The 17,148-nt window shown below is 46.8% G+C and overlaps 1 protein-coding gene across 1 annotated transcript in view; it reads right to left on the reverse strand.

The window, feature by feature from the left end:
* Positions 1-4,743: 4,743 nt before the first annotated feature.
* Positions 4,744-17,148, reverse strand: part of LOC115459295 (protein lifeguard 3-like) — a 33,689-nt gene continuing 21,284 nt past the window's right edge. Inside the window, 4 exon segments of the mRNA XM_030189139.1 lie at positions 4,744-4,958; positions 11,778-11,831; positions 13,407-13,502; positions 14,827-14,914. Coding sequence (XP_030044999.1) covers positions 4,812-4,958; positions 11,778-11,831; positions 13,407-13,502; positions 14,827-14,914 — 385 coding nt within the window. The 3' untranslated portion in view covers positions 4,744-4,811.

Consider the following 17,148-nt stretch of genomic DNA (forward strand, 5'->3'; position numbering starts at 1 on the left):
TTTCCTATTTCTGGCCCTCTAAACTTCATTTACTTTCAAACCCTAAAGCCCACCTTTTCTTTCATGTGTCACCTGCCCTGAGCACTGTGCTGCGAGTCTGTCCCAAGGTTTTCCGAATTCTGCCACAGTTTTTATCTTAGGCATTTCCCTCCCCCACCTCCTCCCGTTAAAGTCTATCACGTTTCCTTTCACCCTTTCTCACACTGCAGCTTCAGATCATAACCCCTTTTTCCCTACGTCTTATTAAAACACTGCATATTATTTTATTTCTGTTATGTCTCCATCCCTTCTGGACTCTCGTATGTAGATTTTGAATTACCTGTAGGTTTGTGTTGTAGATTCTGTATCATTTTGGTGGCCTTTTGGGAACTGCTTCCAGCATTTGTGGATTTGAGTGTGGTTTCCAGAACGGAGCAGAAGGACAATACAACCTTTCTCCTGTCACCGCTACCTCTCCTTATGCCCCCCTCCCCCCGAGCGTAGCGAGTTTTCCATTGTACATTATTACATTGACCGAGATGATCACTTCTAAAATGTTGTCAGGACAAGAACTGGCAACTGATATCCGGCCACTGGATTGCTGTAGCTCATGTTTATTTTTTTATTTATTTTTGTTACATTTGTACCCTGTGCTTTCCCACTCATGGCAGGCTCAATGCAGCTTACATGGGGCAATGGAGGGTTAAGTGACTTGCTCAGAGTCACAAGGAGCTGCCTGTGCCTGAAGTGGGAATCAAACTCAGTTCCTCATGACCAAAGTCCACCAGCCTAACCACTAGGCCACTCCTCCACTGTTGCTACTATTTGAGATTCTACATGGAATGTTGCTATTCCACTAGATACTATTGGAAATTCTACATGGAATGTTGCCACTATTGGAGATTCTACATGGAATGTTGCTATTCCACTAGCAACATTCCATGTAGAAGTCGGCCCTTGCCAGAAACAGAAGCCTGCGCGCGCAGCAGCCTTCTACATGGAATGTTGCTAGTGGAATAGTAGCAACATTCCATGTAGAATCTCCAATAGTATCTATTTTATTTTTGTTACATTTGTACCCTGCGCTTTCCCACTCATGGCAGGCTCAATGCGACTTACATGGGGCAATGGAGGGTTAAGTGACTTGCCCAGAGTCACAAGGAGCTGCCTGTGCCTGAAGTGGGAATCGAGCTCAGTTCCCCAGGACCAAAGTCCACCACCCTAACCACTAGGCCACTCCTCCACTCATAGCACTTCACCTTTATTCCATTTGGGGGGGGGGGGGGTTGAGACCCCTTTAATTCTCCTTCCCTTTCCCCACCCTCTATTACAGACTTTTCAGTCATCTGCAAACTTATTTTCCACTCTGCAAAGATATTAGAGTAAGTGGTCCAAGTACATTACTTGAAATATTTAGAGGTGATCAGGGTGCTTTCAAAATTCTCCCACCTGGAAGACGGCAAGGCGCAGCCTGTGAAGCAGGAAGTTGGGTGAGGAACTGGTTGAGTGGCAGGCCGGTTGGGTTGAAATTTAGTGCAGGGTAAATAAATTAAGAGCTCAAAGCTCACCAATTCCCTGGGCTCCAGCGACCTTCCAAGTTAGGTGCTCGAGAGCCAGTGTGTTTTTTCTAGCAAAAAAGGTGCCGGTACTCAAATGCCAGGCCACCCTTCAGGGGTGGGGTGATCACTGAGGGACCCACCCCACAATAGCCAGGCCCCCTGCAACCAGTCACAGAATCTATGACAAGGCAGAATTGGTGTGTAGAGCCTGAGCTCTTTCATTAAACCTGGGGTCCGTGGGTCAATTTTAGCAGAGAATGGAAAAGGTGCCGGTACTCAGTACCCCCAAGTACCCCCTCAAAAAAAGCCCTGTCGAGAGCTTACAGGAATCAAGAAGCTTGAGGGGTTAAAACCATCTTGATATCTAGAAGGCTTCAAGAGGAACCTGCCTCAAGTGAGACTCACAGCACCGGTACAGAAAAATCAGACTGCTAACTGCAGTTATATGGACTCTGTTTTTCATCTCCAGCAGCTGTGCAATGCATGCATTGGATCCGGTCCTGGCTGTCTCTCCTCCTTCCAGGACCCTCACCCACCATCACAGTCAGGACTCAACCCCACCCCTAAGGCAAAAGCAACCCAGAGAAATTCTGCTGGAAATGGACTTGGATTAGCCGTGCATGTGTGATAGGAACTTGTGTACCAAGAGGCACTGCCCTAGTGCCCAACAGTTCCTTCTGCTATGTGTCCCCCCTCCCCCCCCCCCCCACTCCTGAAAATACGAAAAAGACCACTGCAAAGTAAAATAGATTTATTTAATATCAAATTAAACTCGGTACACTATATTTGACCTCAAAAGCTCAGCAGCAGTCTGGTGCAAACTGGTACACTAAAACTACAGCATACATAATACATACCTGCGCTATATACAAGAATGAGCCTCCGTTTCCCTCCCCCCCAGATACAGTGGAGAACTAAGAGCAATGTGAGCTGAAAGCCTCATCCTCCCTACAAACCAATCCCCTCCTCAAAATTCCTGAGGAGTCTAATACCAGCAGGGGAGGAGGAATCTGTGTGGATGAAAGAGCACAAATCAGACCCTTAAGGATGCGACGATTCCCCTCATCCAGAACCGCTTTTCATTCCTGCTGCCGGTTTTGCCAGCAAAGAATTATGAAATCTCCTTTTCCAGAGTCAGTACGAGAAAATAGCCCTCCAGAGGTACGGGGGGATGCAGCCTGCTGAGGTTCACCATATCCAGGGTGGCAGTTTCTACCCAGCAGAGGCCGGCGCCCACGCCAGCCTGAACCATTCGGTAACAGCGCTCACAGGCTGCTGCTAGGTTTTTCTTATGGGAACCCAGGTACCATTAGCCGAGACTCCAGCGCTGCTCTTTTACAGAATTCAGTTTTTGTCCCAGTGGTCTCAAACCACCCACACCCCTCAAAAATAATAATGTTTAATTCTAAGCTGAAGTTTGGACAGGATGATAGGGTGTTATGCTTCAGCTACACATATACCGTGAAAAACAGGAAAAATGAATAATGTAGTGTAAGGATGTGACCAGGCCAGGTTTTATGTCAGTTTATCTCTGGACTGTAGGCAAAGTCTCTAAAGACTACACATCTGCAGAGGTGGTGGGGAGGGCACACAGGCAGGACTAGCTCAGCTTGTCCCCAATGCCAAAGATTCCATGTCAGGGAGACCACCTCACCCCTCCCCTAGACACACCTGGGTCGGGTCACTCGGGACAGGCCTGCACAAGTTCTCCTGGGTTTTTATTTGATAGCGTAGGTCTGCATTTCCTGCTTAGGAGGCAAGACAACTTTAACGGAACTAAGCCAAGAGCAGACGTCTTCAGAGGTCCCTGGGGGAAGCAGCATGGAATCCGATACATTCTGGGATCCTGCCAGGTACTTGTGACCTGGATCGGCCACTGTTGGAAACAGGATACTGGTCTAGATGGACATTGCGTCTGATCTAGTATGGCAGTTCCTCTGTTCTTATGACCTGGAACAGTTAATTCCCTAGGGTTCCTCAAGAAATTAGACTGTAGAATCTGTCTGTGTGAACATATATATGTTTACATAAATTGAGGATTCCTCAGTGTATGAAAAAATATTTTAAGGGTTCTGACATAGTAAAAAGTTTGGGAAGCAGTGACCTGGAAATGGCCAGAATTCATGTAAACACACAGAATGGCCAGCAGGGGGTGTACACCACTCCATGCCTCTTGGACCAGACAAGCTAAGTTCACAGAATTTATGTGCCTATTTGTGAAAAGTATTAGTCTGCGGTGACTGGAAATGGTTTTAGCCAGACCCAGCTCTTTTGGAAGGTGAAGTATGGCGTTTCCAAGTGGCTCTCTGCCTTCTGCCTGATCTTTTATCCTTTTTGGTCTGGGTAGGGGCTGCCACTTCACTTCAGGTCAAATCACAAAGGCTGATCCACTCTTAGTTCCCCTCTCATTGTATTCAGGGCTTTCTTGTTCCAACTTTATTCTGGAAATCAGATTGCCACCCTGCATGCCATGGGGCAAACCCAAGGCTGAATCAGGCTCTGCAACAGACTTGGAGTGAGATGGTCACTGTAGCCCTGCGTGATTGTGGTCCTTCCTTGAGAAGTGTCCTTCAGTATTTGTCTTGCTTCAAGGGTGATTTTTTTTTTTTTTTTAATGAGGCCTGAAGTTAACATGGGTGGGTACTAGGCAGTGCAGATGTTCACACCATCTCCAATTCTCTTCACACTGCCGCTAAGTGGGTAGCGCGGCATAGGCCTGATGTCAAAATGATGGGCCACGACTATCCCCTTCCCCCTGACAGGCACTGGGGGGTCTCCTATGCCCTAGTTCTCCGACTGAGCTACACCATTTCCAACTGCTGCTGAGAAGTCACTTTTTTGCCCAGCTGAAATTGGAATTATAAACCAGCCAACCAATGAAAAAGCAGCTGCCACCTTTGTCCACCAATAAGAGCTTTAATAACAGGACGGCACCCTCCTCTCTTTCTGTACAGCTGGGCTCATGGCTTCCTGCACTTTGCGGTTTGTGGGATATTTTCATAATCAATGAACCTTTTAATTACACTGCATGTGACTGGCCAAGAGGCTGTCTGCCACCCAGGAACAATACAATATTATACAAGCAGAACTACAATTCAGACCTGCACAGGGCACTCGACTCTCCGTGAGGCATTTATAACCCTGTGCCGCACGCCGTAAGCGTGTGCTGTGCAAGACTGTGGAAAGGAAATGCTTTGGCAAAGATTTGCAGGAGAGGGTTGAAGCTACCTCAAAACGCTGCCCTCTCTCCTGCCAGCAGACCCCCTGCCCTTTCTATGTTCGGCTCCCCACAATTTGCAACAGGTTCAAGAAGATATAGACAATGTCCGTGTAGATTTTCAGTGCTCCGTAAACGTACTCCTCGGGGCTGATGGTTTGACGCCTGTTCCCCAGCACCAGTTGTGTGTCGTAGGCCAGAAACTATGCAGGACAGAAACAAATCAAAATCAGATTTCTCCAGGAGCAATTAGAGTGACAACCATCCCACTTCTATCCCCCCCCCCCCCCCACAACACCAGATCCTAAGACACCCTCTCCTTCCCCTAGCAAGATCCCAAAAGAGTTCACTCACCCACCCACCCCTCCAACCCCAGATCCCAAGACACCCTTCTCCTTTCCCTAGCCAGATCTCAAAAGAATGCCCATGCCTGCCTGCCCGCCCACCCTCCCTCCCCTACACCAGATCCCAAAAGGCTGCACTTACACCCCCCCTCCCCCCAAAAAAAACCAGATCCCAAGACACCCTTCTCCTAGCCAGATCCCAAAAGAATACACTTGCTCACCCACTCTCCCCCTACACCAGATCCCAAAAGTGTGCACTCACCCACCCAAACTTCCCCCAAGCCAGATCACAAAGAATACACTCACCCCTCCCCAACATTAGATCCCAAAAAAGTACTCACCCCCACATTAGATTCCAAAAAACTGCATGCCCCCCTACCCACCCCCTGCCAATACCAAATCCCCAAAAGAGCACACACCCTCCCCCTCCCCCAGCCAGATCCCACAAGAGTACACTCTCCCACTTACCTTCCTCTCCCACAGTGTACTTGCCCACTCAACCAAGAGAGACTGAATGGCCCTCGCTGTAGTGAACCAACCAGATCTCAAGACAGTGTACTTGCCCACCCAACCGAGAGACAGACTGAATGGCCCTCGCTGTAGTGAACCAACCAGATCTCGAGACAGTGTACTTGCCCACCCAACCGAGAGACAGACTGAATGGCCCTCGCTGTAGTGAACCAACCAGATCTTGAGACTGTCTCTTGGTTGAGTGGGCAAGTACACTGACTGAATGACCCTCGCTGTAGTGAACCAACCAGATCTCGAGACAGTGTACTTGCCCACCCAACCAACCAAGAGACAGACTGAACGGCCCTCGCTATAGTGAACCAACCAGATCTCGAGACAGTGTACTTGCCCACCCACCCAACCAAGAGACAGACTGAATGGCCCTCGCTGTAGTGAACCAACCAGATCGCGAGACAGTGTACTTGCCCACTCAACCGAGAGACAGACTGAACGGCACTCGCTGTAGTGAACCAACCAGATCGCGAGACAGTGTACTTGCCCACCCAACCGAGAGACAGACTGAACGGCCCTCGCTGTAGTGAACCAACCAGATCTCGAGACAGTGTACTTGCCCACTCAACCAAGAGACAGACTGAACGGCCCTCGCTGTAGTGAACCAACCAGATCTCGAGACAGTGTACTTGCCCACTCAACCGAGAGACAGACTGAATGGCCCTCGCTGTAGTGAACTGGTCTATCTTGGCTGTGGCACCTGCAGAAATGCCATCAGCCATGCATTGCATGAACCAATGTAACAATCTCCCTTCTGCATGATATAGCATGCGACAGCTGTTTCAGCAGTTGCTTTCCACAGTGGACAGGTAGAGAAGTTTTCGAACCTGCTCTGTCAGAGACATGGTTCAATGATTCCCATGAATGGGATGCGACCACACCGGGTTATAATCTTTTTAGGAAGAACAGGAAGAGCCAAAGAGGTGGGGAAAGAAAGAAGAAGCTATATGGATCATCCTGGAAAGAGAAGATGGAACCTGTATCCACAACGGGGGTTTATGTACCGTCCTCCGGCACCAATGGAGAAGCTTTGTCAATCTGCCATCAATGGAGACCCCAGCTGCATCCTTTTAATGCACGACTTATGCTCCATTAATCTAGTATGTAATTTTTGTGTGCTTTTACCCACGGATACTTTGTTACAGGCACACTGCAGTGCATATACCACGGATCCCGATTCACAATTCGTACTGGATCTCATTCAAATACTTTTTTTGATCTGCTGGGTTAATAAATTCATCACACTCCATAGTGATCACACACGCGCTGCATTTCCCACATATGAAACGACCTTGGGATGTAATCTTAGTTTGATGTGTTTTTAACTGTGCTGGTTTGAGCAGTTAGTACATAAGTATTGCCATGCTGGGAAAGACCAAAGGTCCATCAAGCCCAGCATCCTGTTTCCAACAGTGGCCAATCCAGGTCATAAATACCTGGCAAGATCCCAAAAAAGTACAAAACTTTTTATACTGCTTATCCCAGAAATAGTGGATTTTCCCCAAGTCCATTTAATAACGGTCTATGGACTTTTCATTTAGGAAGCTGTCCAACCCTTTTTTAAACTCCACTAAGCTAACCGCCTTTACCACATTCTCTGGCAACGAATTCCAGAGTTTAATTACACGTTGAGTGAAGAAACATTTTCTCCGATTAGTTTTAAATTTACTACATTGTAGCTTCATCGCATGCCCCCTAGTCCTAGTATTTTTGGAAAGTGTAAACAGACGCTTCACATCTACCCGTTCAACGCCACTCATTATTTTATGGACCTCTATCATATCTCCCCCCTCAGCCACCTTTTCTCCAAGCTTTCTTCTAGATTTCGCCCCCTGGAAAAAGCTACTCGCAGTGCGCTCTTTTGTGTTTGAATTATGTCCCAGTTCTTTTAAATAATATTTCCCACCGCTTCCCCCACCCTTGATAAAATTTTGATGTGAATATTTCAAATTTATCGTCTCCTGTATTCATTTTCTCTTCCTCTCCTCTTTAACAGGAGATCACGATCACTGTATTTGGCTCTAGTATAAGCTTTCTTCGCTACATTGGGAGGATTATCCCCTCTTACGTAAATCATCCTTTCATTTTTTTGCTTGCATTTTAAAATCTCTTTTAATCAGTGCAGATTCTTTTGTTTCTTAAGTAGAGGAGTGTGGTAGCCGTGTTAGTCCACTCTTAAGGTTATCAATAGAAATCAAACAAAATAAAACATGGAAAAGAAAATAAGATGATACCTTTTTTATTGGACATAACTTAATACATTTCTTGATTAGCTTTCGAAGGTTGCCCTTCTTCCTCAGATCGGAAATAAGCAAATGTGCTAGCTGACAGTGTATATAAGTGAAAACATTCAAGCATTACCATGACAGTTTCTTAGAAACTGCGACTATGGTAAACTGTTCTTCAAGGATTTCACAAGAAAATTACATACTAGATTAGTGGAGCACAAGTTGTGCATTAAAAGGATGCAGCTGGGGTCTCCACTGACGGCACATTGCAGATTGACAAAGCACGGATTCTCCCATGTGCAATGTTCTGTGATAGATCAAGTTAAACCGAACAAGAGAGGGGGGGGGGGTGATAGAGCTAAACACCTTCTGCAGCTCCAGCAGCGATGGATATTCAAGCTGCGCAAACCCGGGACCCTGAAAGGGTTGAATACCACTTTACAATGGGAAGGCATTTCTTTAATGTCAGCATAAAGTATAGGATCAATAAAGAAAATAAGCTGACACATGTATACCCTGGAGAAAAGGAGAAACAGGGGTGATATGATACAGACGTTCAAATATTTGAAAGGTATTAATCCGCAAACGAACCTTTTCCGGAGATGGGAAAGCAGTAAAACTAGAGGACATGAAATTAGGTTGAAGGGGGGCAGACTCAGGAAAGATGTCAGGAAGTATTTTTTCACGGAGAGGGTGGTGGATACTTGGAATGCCCTCCCGCGGGAGGTGGTGGAGATGAAAACAGTAACGGAGTTCAAACATGCCTGGGATATGCATAGAGGAATCCTGTGCAGAAGGAATGGATCCTCAGGAGCTTAGCCGAGATTGGATGGCAGAGCCAGTGGGGGGGAGGCAGGACTAGTGGTTGGGAGTTGGGGCTAGTGCTGGGCAGACTTCTACGGTCTGTGCCCTGAAAATGGCAGATACAAATCAAGGTCAGGTATATATATAAAGCAGCACATATGAGTTTATCTTGTTGGGCAGACTGGATGGACTGTGCAGGTCTTTTTCTGCCGTCATCTACTATGTTACATCATGAGTGAAATAGACCATCCCTTTAACATCGACTGACGTCACAGATTTCGGCCGAAGGAAGAAGCGAGTCCCTTTAACATCAGCTGATTTGAGACAGAACAGCTGAAGTCAGGGTCTAATGAGTATCTATAAGAACAGGCACCATTTTTAATAGTAAAATCCGTGGTAAGCTGGAAGATTTGAGACACGGAGGTACGACATTCTGACCTTAAGGACGGTTCAAATTTGCTAGTTAGAAAAAAAGAAAAGAATTCAGAAGAATAACAAAGTAACAAAAACGAGAAGAAGTTGCAGCCTATAATTATGTGATATTCTGCTCTTTTTTAGAGGTCCTTTTGAAAAAGCCCAGGAGGCGAAACGGGACCCCGTCGGATGGTGAAAAAAAAGATAAGTGTTATATGCTATAAGGCTAATGAATGAATTGTAGACAAGAATAAAAATGGAGGTTTTTAGCCAGTGATGAATTGGAGTCCAGTGGGTCACAAGAAGTGTCTCTATGACCGAGGACACACAGAGGCTTTTTCCTCCAACAAACAAAAAACAAAAAATTAAAAACTAAAAACTGTAACTGTTTGCTTAGTTCTTCTCTGTCATCCTTGATCTCTTTGTAACACCAATTGTATCTTTTACCCTGTAATGGCGATGCCATAACAGGTCTCTGTAAGCCACATTGAGCCTGCAAATAGGCGGGAAAATGTGGGATACAAGTGCAATAAATAAATAAATAATGAAAAAAAATTGAGAAAAACTGCAAAATAAGTAGGTTTCAGAAAGCAAAAGCCACTATAATTTGGTCACCACATATATGCTTGTGAAGTAATTCGTTGCGTTGAGAGTGGTGAAGTTCATGAGACTTTAAAGTGTTCTTTGCAGTAAAGAGAGGTGGCAAAATCTTTTTCAGCTATATTGGGGAAAGGAGAAAAGACAGGAATGGAATTGTAAGACTGAAAGATGCTGAGAATAGTTATGTGGAGACTGAGGAGGATAAAGCGAATGTGCTAAACAAATACTTCTCTTCTGTGTTCAAAGAAGAAATTCCTGGCGAAGGACCGCGGTCGACAGGCGAGGGAATACCTTGGAATGAAGTGGAAATTGCGCCATTCATGGAAGAAAGCGTTTATAAACAACTGGAAAATCTGAAAGTGGACAAAGCTAAGGGGCCGGATGGGATACATCCCAGAGTACTGAGATTTATTTATTTATGGCATTTATACCCCGCACTTTCCCGCTCGACAGCAGGTTCAGTGCGGCTTACAAGGTATGGTACAAAGAATCAAGAGATGATCCAGGTGTAAAGAGTAGGGCAGTAGGGAGAAATGTGGGGGAGAGGATTGGAGTATGAGTAGTGCTAGTGTTGTGTATTAACTCAGAGAAATCCTATCAGGACCTCTTAAGTATTTATTTAACAGATCTTTAGAAATGGGAGAGGTTCCGCGGGATTGGAGACGAGCTGATGTGGTCCCTCTTCACAAAAGCAGGGACAGCGAAGAAGTGGAAAACTACAGGTCAATAAGTCTCACGTCGGTGGTAGGAAAAATAATGGAGTCGCTGCTGAAGGAAAGGATAGTTAACGTTCTAGAAGCCAACGGGTTGCAGGATCCGAGGCAACATGGCTTTACCAAAGGAAAATCCTGCCAAATGAATCTAACTGACTTCTTCGACTGGGTGACCAAAGAACTGGATGAGGGACGTGCGCTAGATGAGATCTACTTGGACTTCAGCAAAGCCTTTGATATGGTCCCCCGCAGAAGACTCGTGAATAAGCTGAAAGGGTTGAAGTTAGGACAGAAAGTGGTGAACTGGATAAGAAACTGGTTGACTGATAGGCAACAGAGGGTGGTGGTAAATGGAATCCACTCGGAAGAAAGGAAGGCGAGTAGTGGAGTGCCTCAGGGGTCGGTGCTGAGGCCGATTCTGTTTAATATATTTCTGAGAGACATTGCTGAAGTATTAGAAGGAAAAACAGTTTGCCTTTCTGCAGATGACACGAAGATAACCAATAGAGCAGATACCCTGAAGGGAGTAGAAACCATGAGAAGGGATCAAGGGTCTGGCAGTTAAAATTTAATGCTCAAGTGCAGAGTGACGCACTTGGGGTACACAAATCCGAAGGAGATGAACCAGAAGGATGCCAGGCTGCATAGAGAAGGGTATAACCAGCAGGAGGCGGCGTTGATGCCCCTGTATTGTGTTCAGTTTTGGAGGCCGTTATCTTGCTAAGGATGTAAAAAGACTAAGCAGTGCAAGGAACAAAAATGGTATGGGGTTTGAGTAGCAAGACGTATGAGGAGGGACTTGCTGACCTGAACGTGTACACCCTGGAAGAAAGGAGAAACAGGGCTGATATGATACAGACAGACGTTCAAATATTTGAAAGGTATTAATCCACAGACAAACATTTTCCAGAGACGGGAAGGCGGTAGAATTAGAGAACATGTTGTCCAAGATCCTGAAAAACGGAGCTTTTCAGGGGCTTCGACAACTTCAGAAATTTCAGAACAAGGACTGTGCCAGGCAGACTTTTAAGGTCTATGCCCTTGAACATGGCAAGGACAAATCAAGATCAGGTATACATATGAAGTATCACCTCATACCTTAAGTAATGAGTTTATCTTGTTGGGCAGACTAGATGGACAGTACAGGTCTTTATCTGCCATTATTTACTATGTTACTATGAGCCGGGCCTTGGGTATGATTTAGCACTGGAGAGTGGTAGAAACTCACTTTGCACGTCCAGTTCCAGAATGACCTCCTGCCCTGCTTCCTCCGATCTTCACAGTGCCATGGACAGAACGGACCTTCCCCCACCCAAATGTGTGAGCCAGTTTACCCAACCTCATTCCCAGCCCTTAACCTTCCCTTCCCCCACATCCTACAGGGGTAAAACACGCACCAGAGTGAAGACCACAGCGCCGATAGCAGCATACAACATGTGAAGCCAGTAAATCTAGAAATAAAGAGAAACAAACAGTCAGCTGAAATGTCCTGAATGAGCATTTGGAATCAGCACTAGAAGGGAAAGGGGGAAAGGGGACTTGATATACTGCCTTTTTGAGGTTTTTGCAACTACATTCAAAGCGGTTTACATATATTCAGGTACTTATTTTGTACCTGGGGCAATGGAGGGTTAAAGTACCTGTATACACTATGTAAACCACTTTGAATGTAGTTGCAAAAACCTCAGAAAGGCGGTATATCAAGTCCCATTTCCCTTTCCCTATTTGAGATTCTACATGGAATGTTGAAACTATTTGTAGATTCTAGATGGAATGTTGCTACTATTGGAGATTCTACATGGAATGTTGCTACTATTTGAGATTCTACATGGAATGTTGAAACTATTTGTAGATTCTAGATGGAATGTTGCTACTATTGGAGATTCTACATGGAATGTTGCTACTATTTGAGATTCTACATGGAATGTTGCTATTCCACTAGCAACATTCCATGTAGAAGCCTGCCCTTGCAGATCACCAATGTGGTACAGAGGGGCCAAACCAATCCCCAGGCTAACCCCAAGCTCTCTAGCTGCTGATGTTGTGTTGGACAAATAGTAGTCAGGCTGTGACCCTTGTGGCCCCCTCCCCCATTAAACTGCCTATGATAGGGGCTGAAGTACTTCTGTGAGACTTAAACGATCTATGCCAAAGGGAAGTTGGAGGTTCTACTGGCCATGGGCTACATAGAATATACACAGTGGGGGGGAGGGGGGGGGAGAGACAAGACAGTGGAGAAGGGAGATTGGTGGGGAAAGAGGACGGGGGAGGGAACTGCAGAACAAATTCTGTAAAGGGGTGCATTTTGTATAATACATTCTAGAAAAATGAATAAAAACCACAAATTGGAAAAAAAAAAAAAAAACTACAACAGAAAAAGGGAGAGCGACACATGAGAGTGGTCATATTTGAACATCTTAAGATAACTACCCTGCTCATCCAGACCAAAGGTCCTGTAGGCCCAGTAATCCTGTTGCCAGTCCAGGTTGCAAATACCTGACAGGGTCCCTGAAGTAGCAAGACTCAATGTTACCTACCCCCAGGGATAAGCAGTGGGGTTTTCCCTATGTCTACCTCAACAAGGGTTTATAGACTTTTCATCCAGGAACTTGTCCAAATCTTTTTTAAACCCTGCTACATTAACTGCTTTTTTTTACCACTTTCTCCAGCAATGAGTTGCAGAGCTTAACTATACGTTCAGCAAAAAAACATTTTCTCCTATTTGTTTTAAATGTGCTGGAGTGTCCCGTAGTCTTTGAATAAATAGATTCAGATTTACCTGATTCACTCCGCTCAGGATTTTATAAATCGCTATTATAGTTTATTTAGTGATTCTAAATCACAGAAGAGGAAACACAAGAGCAGAGATTTTGAGGGGGTGGGGGAAGCCACATTGGCAGGCTGCAAATTTTTCTAGCTTGGGGCTCCTGTAACAAAGGAACTCAGGGCAATTGCGCTGTTTGCGTCCCTCAAACACAAGCCCTAGGAGACAAAGGTAGAAGGTGATAAGGTTATCTATAACTTACATATTTGAACGCCAGGACAATTGCTGTGACTATTCCTACGATGAAGAGAACAATTCCTAGGACGGCAAATAATCCTGCACAAGAAGTGAAATCCACCTGTCAATGGAATGGGAATTGGTTAAGAGGTCATCATACAAAACATCATGGGAGAATGTGATGTCACTGGGCCCCAGTCAGTGTCTGGTCCTGTGCAAAGCATCGTGGGAGAATGTGATGTCATTGGGCCCCAGTCAGGGACTGGTCCTGTGCAATGCATCGTGGGAAAATGTGATGTCATTGGGCCCCAGGCAGTGTCTGGTCCTGTGCAATGCATCGTGGGAAAATGTGATGTCATTGGGCCCCAGGCAGTGTCTGGTCCTGTGCAAAGCATCGTGGGAAAATGTGATGTCATTGGGCCCCAGTCAGTGTCTGGTCCTGTGCAAAGCATCATGGGAGAATGTGATGTCATTGGGCCCCAGGCAGTGTCTGGTCCTGTGCAAAGCATGGTGGGAGATAATGCAGTAAACAATCCCCAGTGACTAGCATCATTTGCGTTTCGCTCACCCCTCTTTCAGTGGTAGCTCAAGATGAGTTACACTAGGTTATTTTCCTGTCCCTGAAGAGCTCACAATCTGAGGCAGTGGGAGTGTGAAGTGCCTTGTCCAAGATCACAAGGAGCAGCAGCAGGAGTTAAACTGGGCTTCCCTAGCATGCTCAAACCATTAGGATTACCCAGGGCCGTCAAGAAACTAGGCCGGGCCCGGGGCAAGCCCGCCCCGCCTCCCTGTCTCTGCCCCTGCCACTGCCGCCCCCGTCGCTCCCCCCACCGCTGCAGTCCACGGTCTCACCTGACTGCCTCCACGGCTCCGGGCCCCCTTCATTCAAAGCAACAGTCGCAGATCACGTCTCTTCTGGCCTTCTGCAACTGCTGCTTTGAATGCAGGGGGCCCGGAGCCAAGGAGGCAGGCAGGTGAGACCGGGGACTGCAGAACAGGCGGCCTGACCCCGGGCCTGGGGAATTTTGCCTCCCCTGCCCCCCCCCCTCTTGGCGGCCCTAAGATTACCCCTCTACTCAACAAAGAAATTATATCAGCAAAAAAACCAAGTGGGGGATTCCCAGCAGCTCAGTTAGGACACAAGTAAGCAATAAAGTGTTTCATTCAAACTCCCCCTGCAGGAATTATCAATCCTAGGACTATTGCTCCCCCCCCCCCCCCCCCCCCCCGGCCAGATGCCAAGCGAGCACTTGCCCACCCACCCTCCTCTCCCTCAAGCACTTTCCCGCCCGCCACCCTCCCCTCCCCCAGTCAGATGCCAAGAGAGCATATTGCCTGCCCTCCCGCTCTCCCTCCCCACCTCCAGATGCCAAGACGGCACACTCACCCCGCCCTCTCCTCCTCCCCCCCCACCAGCCAGATGTCAGGAGAACACACCCACCCACCTTTGTCTGGAAGCAGAAGATGCTGACTGCAATCGTGACAAGGGCAGTGATGCCGATGCAGATGATAACAGCCTTAGAGCTGTACATACTGGAGGCAAAACAATGTTACATAGAAAGAGATAAATTAGAGATTACAGGACTTGCAGGGAACACACAAAGCAGTGATTCAACAGGTGCGGAGGTACCAAATAGATAGATGATGCTTTATTTCATCCACTGACTCAACACGGGCCTGTGTTTCAACCAAAGGCCTGCATCAGGAGTCTTCTATTGCGTGTGTGACATAACCAGCGCATTTTCTTTCTAGCAAAAAAGGTGCCGGTACTCAAATGCTAGGCCACTCTTCAGGGGTGGGGTGATCACCGAGGGATGATCATAATAGCCAGGCCCCCTGCAACCAGTCACAGAATATCTGACAAGGCAGAATTGGAGTGTAGAGCCTGAGCTCTTTCATTAAAACTTGGGGTCCACGGGTCAATTTTAGCAGACAATGGAAAAGGTGTCGGTACTCGGTACCCCCAAGTACCCCCTCAAAAAAAGCCCTGCTAAAGAGTGACAAGATTCCACGCAGAATTTCAAAGAGTAGCAACATTCCATATAGAACCCCAAAGAATAGCAAGATTCTGGAATCCCAAAGAGTGACAAGATTCCATGCAGAATTTCAAAGAGTAGCAACATTCCATATAGAACCCCAAAGAATAGCAAGATTCTGGAATCCTAAAGAGTGACAAGATTCCATGCAGAATTTCAAAGAGTAGCAACATTCCATACAGAACCCCAAAGAATAGCAAGATTCTGGAATCCTGAATAACAATGTTAAAAATATGCAGCATATAATATCTATATGATACAAGTGCTTGGTGAATGGAAGACACACTGATAGCGAGAGATATTCATTCATTTTGTTTTTGACTGCGTGGCAGTCGGTGTATTATATGCGATATAGGAGCGGTTTCAGCACATCTGTTCCGTTCACCAAGTAGTTGTATCATACAGATATTATATGCTTCATACTTTCAACGTTGTTATTCCACACGTCCAATAGAGGCTCCTGATGCAGGCCTTTGGTCGAAACACAGGCCCATATTGAGTCAGTGGATGAAATAAAGCATTGGACATTACAGTGTCTATTTATTTGGCACCTTTGCCGTGGTGGTGCAACTGTGCTGTTTGTAAGGGTTGTTTCCTCTGAGCTTTTTGTTTTCAACACGTACAGTGCCATCAGACACGCATCAGCATGTTTCCACACCAGTGGCGTAGCTACGTGGGACCACGGGGGCCTGGGCCCCTGTAGATCTGGCCCTGGACCCCCCTGCCGACAACCCTCTCGACACCCCCTCCCGCTGCCAACCCGCCGTCGCCTACCTTTGCTGGCGGGGGACCCCAGCCCCAGCCAGTTGAGGTCCCGGCGCAAGGCTTCGTTCTGTTTGAGTCGAGAGGGGTTGAGAGGGTCGTCGGCAGGGGGAGGTGGTCAAAGTTCTTGTTGTTGGTGGCGGCGCTAGGGGGGGGGGGGGCTAAAATGTGCCCCCTCACCTCAGGCTCTGGACCCCTCCCGCCGAAGTCTGGCTACACCCCTGTTCCACACTACTGCAATCGCTCCACACAGCCCGTGGAAATAAGAAGTCCCTTTCCAATTAATTAAGACTGCTCTTCTGCATTTTCTCAATTTATTCCAGATCATGGACTCCTGACCTCAGTACTGCTCAATTTCAGATCAGGTAATACCCAGACTCGGATGCAAAAAACAAAATTAAATTAAAATAAATAAAATATTGGGCTAGTTTAGAGGCTACCCAGCTCTGTCTTGTGAAGAGAGTTACCTTCAGCACCTCCAAATCTCACCGACAGCCTTCAGGAGGTGGCCCAAGCCAAGAGTTCCTATCCAAGGTGGTCCTCTGTCTAATGGGTAACACCAGGTTCCCTGAGGAGCTGACCTCTAGCTAATACCCCTAGGGGTGAGGTAATATATATCTTTACAGATAATGCTCCTCAGTTTGAAATGCACATTCTTGGGTTTGTAACGAGGCACAAGTTTTTTGCTCCTCTTTGGGCTGCAGCACTCAGAACTGGCTGGCTGGAGCCGCTCTCTTCAGGGTTGTCGCTCTGCGGAAGGGTAAACCTCTTCCTTCGCTGCAGGTCTGAGTGTCCCACACCCATTACCCCTTCTCATGGGACCATGTGAGGTGGGCTTGGCTGAACCCCAAACCCCAGTTTCATGAAGGAGAAAAATCAGGAACTTGCCCCAAAACTGTCTCCTGCATACTTCCCCGATCCATCCTGGAGAAACCCCAAAAGAACTAGTTTCTGAGGCAGGGGTGGGCA

Source organism: Microcaecilia unicolor, unplaced genomic scaffold (genome assembly GCF_901765095.1).
Source record: "Microcaecilia unicolor unplaced genomic scaffold, aMicUni1.1, whole genome shotgun sequence".
NCBI lineage: Eukaryota > Metazoa > Chordata > Amphibia > Gymnophiona > Siphonopidae > Microcaecilia > Microcaecilia unicolor.